Source organism: Ictalurus punctatus, chromosome 5, assembly GCF_001660625.3.
Source record: "Ictalurus punctatus breed USDA103 chromosome 5, Coco_2.0, whole genome shotgun sequence".
Lineage (NCBI taxonomy): Eukaryota > Metazoa > Chordata > Actinopteri > Siluriformes > Ictaluridae > Ictalurus > Ictalurus punctatus.
In genome coordinates, this window is record NC_030420.2 from 25,340,161 (window position 1) to 25,351,027 (window position 10,867).

The following is a 10,867-nucleotide window of genomic DNA, read 5'->3' on the forward strand; positions in this document are numbered from 1 at the left end:
AATTCATTTATTTAATAAAGTTATAAATTCTAACACGTACATAGTCTGTGGCTATATACAGTAATAGTCTGGGGTTAATAACACTAAAACACATCAACTGATGTGTTTTATTCCTCTTATACCATAGCTATTTGCTGATTACAAGTCATATTTATTACTGAAAGACATTTACTTTTTATCCATTTATAGTTACATTCAATGTTGTGGAATGTCCAGAATACATGTTCCTGTTATCACTTAAGCTATAGCAGCTATAAACAATTGTTCTTTCAACAACTCCTCTTTTTTCATCTTTTTTATTATTAGGTTTATATTATTGTGGCACGACTGTCATACACGTCCCTGTGTGTGAGGTGTTACTATAGAAATGATAACCATTTTAGAAAGAAGGCATTGATATACCTTCACAACGATGTGAATTACAGCCGGAATTACTGTCAGGATTGCCCTTATAAGACATTAATCATCATATTTGGACCAATCAGATTGGAGAATTCTATACTGAGTGATATTATTGAGTATGCGATTAGCTCAATTAGCTCAATGTTGTTTATATATTTTTTAAAGTGTTGAGAGAGATGTATTTTATTTATACACCTGAACCTTCCTGACAAGGTTTTTCACTCGCATGAAATAACTTTTGAATAGGAAACGTCACATTATACTGAATATAATCGCTCCATCATTTTTGTTTCATTTTTATAGACGACTTTCTGACAGTAATGAGCTCCACTGCCTCTCTGAACCAATCAGATTCTCCTGACCTATTATGGTAATGGCCGTGACAGGCTGCTACCCAGGATGCATTGCGTTTTGAGGCTGGTCTGCTAGAGCTAAGATGACCGACTTTGAGGAACCGCTCTCCGATGAGGAGAAGGTAAACGCTTTTTTTCTTTTATATAACGTATTTATAAATAAATAGAAAGTGGTATGCGACCCATTCTGCAGTTACTAAAGTGATATCTAACAACTCGTGCTAATTATGTTGATGTTTTGACAGAAATCTGACCGCGTTTAGCCGGCTAGCGCTTTAGTTAGCTTGCTTAGCTTACACAGGAAGCTACACAGTAGCTGCCCGTTTAGGGAATGCCCAGCCTAGTAGTAAACAATCCTTGTTTTGCTAACGAATCAGTTACTCGTCTTTATTTAGAAATTGATTTTATATGGCAGTTGTTTCACCCGTCAGTGGATGTGGCTGAATATCTTTTCGTTTATGCACCGAGTGTTCCGGAATCGTTGCTTTGATTGAACGCGCCTGAGCTGAAGTTGTTAGCCGGGCGTTAGCTCGCTTAACTTGTCAAAATGACGAACTGTACAGGAAGTAGCGTCGAGTCGCTAGCTAGCTAGCTGCCATAAATAGTCCTCTCTATTCTCACTTCACTGTAAGGGTTTGATTTCGCTGAGAAACTAGTTACAAACATGGAGTGCGTGCAACTTTAATATACAGCACGCCCAGTCACGGGACATTATTAAATACACCCCAACGCCCAGACTAGCCAGTTAACGCGTTTACGCTGTTAATAAATTCACTTTGACTTGGCCAACTTGTGAGTTAGCTGCCAGCTTGTGCAAATAATACATCTTGTTTGGTTTGGCATGGCGTGTGAAGGCTTGCATGCAGTCATTAGCAGGATTTGTTTCTAGGAAGTAACTAGCGCAAGATTTAAGAGCATAATCTGTGTTGTAGGTATCCTGATCATAGATTTCCTCGAGGTAAAAAACGAAAACAAAAAAACCCCTGAAGTTTCTAAATTAGTAATCAGATGTCAATATCACAGTTCTGTCAAAAATCCCTGCTACTGTATAGTCCTTGAACAAAACCCTTAACTTTCAACTCTTTGGATTCTCTTTTCTTATATGTAAGTCACTTTGGATAAATAATAATAAAAAAAATCTTGTTGTTGTTAGTAGTAGTGATGGTAATTATGATTATAATAGTTTGAATTAATTAATGATTGTTAATGTATTTATTTATTACAAAATTATCTTTCATGGTGGAGTTTCTTGGTGTATTATGCCAGAAAACCACAAGCACATGGCTTTTTGTATAAATTAATAAATATCTTGATGAAGTATTTTAATAGTTGGCTGCTAATACATTATATTTAGATCTAACCCTTTTTAGCCCTTATCCTTTCTCAGTTACCTTAGAAAGTCACTTTAGAAAAAAGTGTCAGATGAGTGAAAGTAAACACAAATGTAATGTACTATTGTAGTGTATCATTATCACTATGATTATTATTAAGAGGCAGTGTTTTTCTAAGTGTCAAGGTGATCATAATATTGTGAGTTCATAAGAGATACTTTGCCAAAGAAGCATTTGTTGACCATGAACTGCTGTATACTTGTTTTGTTTATTAATGAATAGAAATTTGTTCATGTTAAATTTGAAAGTTTCAGGTAGTGATATCAAAACATGCAATGTGTTAGAAATATATATTGTTTAATATTTGCCTGGTACTAAATTGATCAACTAATATATGAATCAAACAGGCTAGAATTGCTCTATGTGCATTGAGAAATCGTAGTTTCCAAGATGTCTGGTGCATTTCCTCTCTTATCTCCACTGGCACAAAACACAAGTTTACATCTTGATCCACCTGCTTTCGATATGTTACCTTGAGAAACCGGTTTTTACATCAGCACTTTTACTTGTTCACCTTTTTGTTCCTTCCTATCAGCATAAAACCAATATGGGGTGAATCAGCAGCTTGACTGTGGTCTGTTGTGTGTTTCAGTTAGGATGTAGTCTCAGTCTTTCTTTGTGCGTCTGTACATTGGAGAGAGAGGAAGTGCTACTGCACCTTCATAGTTCTCGCTTCGTAGTTGGATAGAAATCTGCTCAGCGCCTTGGTTAGTACTGAGTGCAGAGTAAACTGAGAGAGAGCTGTAATATGAGTCTTGAAAGTTAAATGCCTTCAAGCTAGTACTCTATGTGGACTCCACTGATTTTGGACTCGACTGTCTGTTTGACTGACCCCAAATATACGTCTCCCTCGTCCTCAATATGCACGTGTGCTGTTTGACATACATGTATGAAGTTTGTAAGTGAAAATTTTATAGCTGTTTTTATGAAATTATGTCAAACAGAAGACCTTCATTTTATAAATAACTAACAAAAAACTCAAATGGAATGCGAAATAAGTCTTGTCCATGAACAGAAAACATTTGTTTTTTGTTTTTCTCCTCTTCTGATTATTTTGAAACCAGTGTCCTCCCAATTTAGCCATTTCCTCTTTGTTCATCTCACTGGTTTGGGAGGCTGGACCCTGTTGCACTCACTTCCTCGCATGTATGAAAATGACATATTTTGTAACGAATTGTCTTGCAGATAGCATCTAGGCACTTAAAATAAATAAGCACTAAGGTTTAGTCCACACTAACATGGATAATTTTGAAACGGCTGTTTATGTTGCTAGTGTTTTGAATCAATTTCTCAGTGAAACAAGAAATGATAGAAAACTACATGCATACTGGGTGTCTGACCCATGACCTTTATGCTATTTCTGTTATTCTGTTTTGACACATGAACATGAAACACTTTCTTGCATGCCCTAGCATCACTAGTATACTACATGGAGCAGTCAAGGAGGAAATGACAATATCTAACACAGTGCTGCTGTAGATACCACCATTTAATGTCAAACATGTGCCGTCATTTGCAAAAATGGCATTTTCAGATTTCTCCACATTGGGGATGTGTATTTAGTGATCTAAAATTTGTTTAATGTGGATGGAACAACAAAACCAATAAGGGGGGAAAAAACGTGCAGGTTTACCAGTGTTCATGTGGGCTAGGCCTTGGTGGCATGTGCGAAGTTTCAGGAAGAGGATAATGCCTGTCTTTTCTCTGTGAGAAAATTCTGTTTACCAAATCTATACCCCCTTGGGGCATGAACAGTGTGACTGTGGAGTAACTGTTTGGGGAGTCATTTCTGTAAGAACGTTTTATGTATTTAAAATATTATCTGGTGTTTTTTTTTTTTTTGTGCAGGTCCGCATAGCAGCTAACTTTGTTACCCATGCTCCACCTGGCGAGTTCAACGAAGTCTTCAACGGTAAGTTTCCCACTATCTTAGTCCCAGAGGGTGTTACACAATGGGATAATGGACAACAAATAATCTTAGGATCCACTTGTCATGAGTATCCTATAGAAAGATCTATTTGCCCTGAAGGTGTCCTGACACACTAGTTTTATGTTAGTGAAAACTAAAAGATTCAGTTTTACTTTAATAGTTATTTGCATGGGTGTGCCTGCTTTGTGTCAGTCTAACAATCACTGACTTTTGTTAAGAAGATATTGCACTCTTTCTGTATAGATGTGCGGCTTCTCCTCAACAATGACAACCTCCTCAGGGAGGGGGCAGCACAGTAAGTATCTTGGTTTGCTCCTAGTATTACTCTTTGAGCCCAAGAATGTTGTTGTCTCATTTTTCCTCTTTTTCCTTCTCACACAGTGCCTTTGCCCAGTATAACATGGATCAATTTACCCCTGTAAAACTGGAAAATTCGGAGGAGTCGGTAAGAGTTGTTCATAATGTACTACACTTAGATGATGTACCTACTATGTATTCGATACGCAGCTTTCATATAAGTGCACGATGAATTAGTTTTACTATATGAAGTTTGGTAAGGAAAATTCTTATAGGATTTAACGGGGTGATTTGCTTATGCATATAATTGTCCCAAATTACTACAGAGCCCATTTTGACACATCATACCCAAGATGTGCATGTCAACTTTACTAGTGTGACACAATAACAGCATGGCAGACTTCATAATTACTGATTGTAGCCCATCTGTTGCTTTACACAGTTTGTCATCCCGCTATAGCCACCAACATTGGGAACACCTTATTGTGCTGGGTTTCTACCAACCAAAATATCTGGCCACCAGCAGTCCCTTGGTCACAAATGGACAGCGTTGAAGAGTTAGAAATGATTAGCACTAGATATATTCTCCTAACTGTACACCTACAAGGTAGACTAACAAGATAGGTGATATCAGTAGCACTGCTGTGCTGAAAATAGTCATCCACCCCAATATCATCTGGCCAATGATGATCATGTCGTCACTTTCCACTGATTAATGGGGTGACATCTACTGCTATTCACCGTTTGAGCTACAGTCAAATGGTTTACCGCATATGGTAGATATACCTGATAAAATGGCGATTAATTAAATTTCAACATGATTATATATGATCTGCTTGGCTCTCTGTTGTCTTTATTTCACAACTTTACTTAGGAGGTATAACTTAGGACATGGTTCCTTTGTTTAGGAATATTCTATCTTCATTCAGCTCAGAAGCAGGTTATATGACACTGTGAGATGGAGCACTGTGAAGTTATTCATTTGCACGGGGATTTCCTTTACATTTCCTTATAGGTCATTTCAATCATTAGTTACTGTAGCCTTTAGTCTGCCTGTGGGGGTAATTTTGTAATTCACTACAATTCACTTTCAGCAATTTCTAACTAATTGTTTTGTTTGTAAGATGTCACATTAATGTTTTTATTTATTTATTTTTATTAATCTTGTTTGTTTATAGAAATGCTTGTTTGCCTATTTCACTAGTCCAGTTATAGGTCATTATGCATCCATCGTAATCTCACTTGTATCTTGCTCTCAAGATTGCTCATACTGGCGCAGTGTTTATTTTCCATGAAAGTTTAATCAGAGTCAATCTATTGTGTGGGAAGTTGTCTTGTGCTGTTATGTGGTATTAAAACCTGTACTGCTGGATTTGTAGTAATGGTCAAGTTCAATCATGTATAGACTGACTTCCTCTTTTGTTATGTGCTGGAGTTTCTAAAAAATCTTTTTTCTTTACTCATTTCCTCCTCTCCTCTGCACAGGTTCTGATTACGGAGCATGGGGATTTGGGTCAGGGACGCTTCTTTGACCCACGGAGCCGCAGGTCATTCCGTTTTGATCACCTGCGTAAGGAGGCCAGTGATCTGCAGCCCTACCAAGGTGAGACCGCGCTGCACTCCTGGAGAGACGCCTGCGACACTGCACTTAGTGCCTACGTCAAGGAGCATTACCCTACCGGAGTGTGCACGGTACGCGCGCACACACACATGCACACGTGTATCACAAGTGTAAAGAATCTGATGTGTATATGTTGCTGATGTACTGAATTTGTTTTGTCTGTTTTGATCTTTTAGGCATGTTTTATAGTTGCATTAAGCATATAACTGTTTATTGACTTATTCATTTATCTAATTCTGCAAAATTATTGTGCTTGCAGAAATGAGAACTTCGCTATCCTTACTTAGTGGTCATGATGTTTTTAACCTCCTGCTTTTGAACAGGTATATGGAAAAACAGTGGACGGTCAGAAAACCATTATTGCCTGCATCGAGGGACATCAATTTCAGCCTAAAAACTTCTGGTGAGGAACGTAGCCAAGGTATTGTGCTTGTAAAGTGCCCTCCACTAATACTGGCACCATTGGCAATTATGAGCAATGTAAGCTGTGAAAAATTCTCTTTTATTGATTAACATTTTGGTCTTTTATTCAGAACATTCACAGCAATACTATGCTCTCATGGATATCAAACAATTGCAAACAAAACACAGGTTTATCAAAAAAAAAATTAATATAGGTGTGCAACAATTATTGGCACCCTTTTAGTCAATATTCAACTCAATTTTATTTGTATAGTGCTTTTTACAATAGACATTGTCTCAAAGCAGCTTTACAGAAATATATAAAATACTTTGTGCTACCTCCCCTTTGAGATAACAGCTCTGAGTCTTCTCCTATAATGCCTGATGAAGCTGGAGAATACATGGCAAAGGATCTGAGACCAGAATCTCTCCAAATCCTTCGAATTTCTAGGTCCATGCTGGTGGACTTTCCTCTTCAGTTCACCCTACAGGTTTTCTATGGGTTTCAAGGCAGGGGACTGGGATGGCCATGGCAGGACCTTGATTTTGTGGTCAGTAAACCGTTTTTGTGTTGATGTATGTTTTGGATCATTGTCCTGCTGGATAATCCAACCATGGCCCAGTTTAAGCTTTCTAGCAGAGGCAGTCCTGCCATGGCCATCCCAGTCCACTTGGAGATTTTTTGGCCACTTGAACCACCTTCTTCACAGTGCGTGGAGACTATAGACACATATCCAATTCCAGGTTGATTCCTAACATTTCCAGTTGACTGGAACTTCTTAATTATTGCTCTGATGGTGGAAATGGGCATTTTCAATGCTTGTGCTATTTTCTTATAACCACTAAACATTTTGTGAAGCTCAACAACCTTTTGCCGCACATCACAGCTATATTCCTTGGTCTTACCCATTGTTATGAATGACTAAAGGGATTTGGCCTGTGTGTTACTTCATATTTATACCCCTGTGAAACAGGAAGACATGGTTGAACCCAGGTGTACTAAAAAAAAAGTAAAATATCAATGGGAATGTACGTCCGATATATTTTTCTCCTATGAATTCATAGGGGTGTAATATTTTAAAGATATAAAGATTTTTTTTTTGCTAAGCCTGTGTTTGCAATTGTTTATCCATTTTTGTGAATTTTCTAACAAAAGATCAAAAGCTTAAAATAAAGAATTATTCGCAGCCTTCTTTGCTCATATTTACCAAGGGTACCAATATTAGTGGAGGGCACTGTATATATTTTACTGGCTGTTTGACATTGTTTACAAGCCTGAATTCAGTTTACTGCAGGAACTGTATTTAGTTGTGCTTTTCATTTGGTTTCTGTCATAGACAGAAGACAAATCCCACTGCAGATATTATTTAAATTTCCATGGCCTCTAAGTCTGTCTGTCTTTCTGTGCGCATAGGAACGGTCGCTGCAGGTCAGAATGGAAGTTCACCATCAACCAGCCTTCCTCTCAGGTGGTAGGGGTGCTGAAAATCCAGGTGAGAAGTCCTATACAGGTGACCGTTCTGTAAAGTAAGAAGCACTTTTTAGTTTCCCCAAGCTAAGATAAATGATGTGAAAAAGATTGACTTGTTTCAGAGCATGACTTAAAGCAGTTCTAAGAATCTTAAAGTTCTCTTTGCTTGTTAGTTGGCATGATGTTTATCATCTGATGCTTAAATTAATCTATGTGTTGTCAACTTTCTTGAAATTAACTCTTTGATTTTGGTTGTGATTTGACAGGTGCATTATTATGAGGATGGCAATGTGCAACTGGTCAGTCATAAAGAGGTGGAGGAGTCCATCACGGTCAATGTGAGTTAGCCCCCCCCCCCCCCCCCCCCCTATACTACAAGTCTAGTTTTCACCACTATTTCTGCTGTCAGGTCCATAGACATGTATGGTATGAGGAAATGGTTTGTTTTCCATATCTCCAGGATGAAGAGTCAACTGCCAAGGAATTTGTAAGAATCATTGAAAATGCAGAGAATGATTACCAGGTAAAGGCTTTAATTGAAATTGTTTTGTATCTAGAACCAGCAGTGATGAGAGTTAGGAGGTAGTAACTTCAAGATATACATCAGATAAGTGTCGTTTCCACTTTTCACCATAGACGGCTATCAGCGAGAACTACCAGACGATGTCGGACACGACCTTCAAAGCTCTGCGCAGGCAGCTCCCCGTCACTCGCACCAAGATCGATTGGAACAAGATTCTCAGCTACAAGATCGGCAAAGAGATGCAGAATGCCTAGACCGTGCCTGGTTCCAGCTCTCTTCCTCTCTCAACGCAGAACCGGTCAAAAAGAAAACCACATGCTGTTCGCTAACCAGAGGGAGACCCCCCCACCCCCACCCCCCACCCCTGAAAAAAATGAAAACAGGAAAGAAAAAAACCCCCAAATAAGTCAAAGAATTTCGGGCTTGTAAAAGGACTCAGCTATTGGAGGAGGGCCGGACATGAGCTTAGAAGGAGTCTGGATCTAAATTACTGGCAAATCCGATGCCATTATTGCATTTATGTGAATTCATCTGACCCATCTATACAAAATTCTTTGAAAGGGTGTACAGTGTAGTTTTTTTTTTTGTTTGTTTGTTTTTTGTTTTTTTTTTGGTGTTGTGAGCGGCGATAGTTTGGAATGTTTGTGAGTATGGTTTAATTGTCCTTAAGAGAAGCAGAGACCTGCTGTCTGTCTCGCTCAGTAACTACTGACTGCAGTACAACACTCAGAACAAATCTTCTCTTCTTTCTGTGTCAAAATGTGTAAGGAAGGGAAGGTTCGTGTCTGAGTGTTGGAATTGGTCTTTGTCTTAATGCCTCACTCTTAGTACCTCCTTCCACCTGTAACTTAAACCCTCCCCCCAAAAAAGAAGACATTCGAAATATGTATGGATTTCTGAATCAAAAGAAAAGAAACCAATAGTCCTCTTTCCCATGGCAGAGAAATCTTGGTTAATTCTGAGTTTCATATTTATACATACAGATGTTATATTTTACTAAGCAGTCCTTAAAACCCATGCTAGCATTCTTTTGTTGCAGGCATCCTGTGCACTTTGGGGTGTCCAGAATTGAATGAGTCTTACAATGCAAACAGCAAATCGGAGTTGTTCTATGCACTCTGCTGTCCTGGAGCGGAAGGGGGTGTCATCAGTGTTGCTGTCGCATGTTCATGTCATGGTACTGTTCGGTGCTTCACCACTGTAAAATTCACCCTGAACACGGAAGCATTGTCACACTGTATATTATCACTCTCGCATCACCTCTCTGTCTCTCTCTGTCTTGTAACAAAGCTCTTATGCTGATTTTAGCAAAGTCTATGCTACTCACAGGTAATAAAGAATTGGCACCAAGCTGATGACTGAAACTGTCTGGAATGTTTTTCTTCTTTCAGGGGTCTGTTTATATCTCCTTGACTCAGTGGAGACTGGCTTTAGTACACTTGTTCTGGCTAATAACCTAGACTTCATTGGACTGCTTTGACTTGTAGTGACTTTATACTGTAGTAAACTCTAATAGTCCTCTAAGGTAAGTCTCCAAAGTTATGTAACAAGTATTTAATGACCCAACCAACAAGGTAACAATGTTGTGCCTTTACCTTGATGTGAAATAAGTCTTAACTAAAACTGCAGTTTAGTCCAGAATAGCCCGAGCAGCTCAAAAGCTTTTTCTTTTAAATATTAAATGCAGGGCGGCACAGTGGAGCAGCGGGTAGCATTGGTTCTATCTAGGGATTGGAGCCAGGATTAAATCTAGTCCTGGATTTACAATATTTCAAATGTAGTCTAGAATAAATTGTGTATATGTAGTCTTAACACTGGGTTCTGCCAGTAAGCTTTAGTCAATTAAATCGCAGTTACTATAAACCAAAAAAAAACAAAACTGGTTCTAATTTTTCAGTAAGTTTACCCTTAACCCTGTAACTCTTAAAATTCAGTTAAATTCTATCTTGCATCCAAGATTATTTAAATTCTCAAAATAGCGCATGTAAGATGGATCCGAAAATAAAAGATTCCTTAAACATTTTATGCCAACATACAATCAAAATGAAGGAAAAAGTCATGAGTTGTTGATATTTTCAATGTGGACAATCAGGTGATGCATCACAAAATAAAACTTAAAAGCTCTAAAATTTAATTTAATCGTCGTTACATGTAAGATTAGGCTTCATCTAGACAGCAGATCATCAATATGCATTTTCCAATTTCTTTGTAATTAAATGATGTTATGCTCCTGTGTTCCTAACCTTGGAGTGCTGTCCATGTGGGATTCCTCTGGGTTCTGTTGTTTCCTCCCAACTCCCAGAAAACATGCCAGTATAGGTGGATTGGCTACTTAATTCCCTAGATTTGAAAGTTGTCTTGTGAAAACCCAATGTTCTTGGCATAGGCCCTGGGCTCACAATGGCCCTTACTAGGATAAAGTGGTTACTAAAAATGAATGATGATTAAAAACTGAGACACATTTTCACATATAAAAG

General features: G+C 38.3%; 1 protein-coding gene across 1 annotated transcript; it reads left to right on the top strand.

Annotated features, from left to right (window-relative positions):
* The first annotated feature begins 765 nt into the window (after nt 1-765).
* Nucleotides 766-9,754, top strand: capza1b (capping actin protein of muscle Z-line subunit alpha 1b). The gene is made up of 10 exons (XM_017468207.2): nt 766-877; nt 3,995-4,058; nt 4,320-4,371; nt 4,458-4,521; nt 5,859-6,065; nt 6,318-6,397; nt 7,811-7,889; nt 8,134-8,205; nt 8,328-8,390; nt 8,504-9,754. The coding sequence occupies exons 1-10, from the start codon at nt 839-841 to the stop codon at nt 8,642-8,644; spliced, it is 861 nt and encodes a 286-aa protein (XP_017323696.1). The 5' UTR covers nt 766-838; the 3' UTR covers nt 8,645-9,754.
* Nucleotides 9,755-10,867: the final 1,113 nt, after the last annotated feature.

Coding starts and splice junctions, on each gene's coding strand:
- capza1b (XM_017468207.2), top strand. CDS start 839: ATGACCGACTTTGAGGAACCGCTCTCCGATGAGGAGAAG. Junction 4,522..5,858: donor TGGAAAATTCGGAGGAGTCG/GTAAGAGTTGTT, acceptor TCCTCTGCACAG/GTTCTGATTACGGAGCATGG. Junction 6,398..7,810: donor TTTCAGCCTAAAAACTTCTG/GTGAGGAACGTA, acceptor CTGTGCGCATAG/GAACGGTCGCTGCAGGTCAG.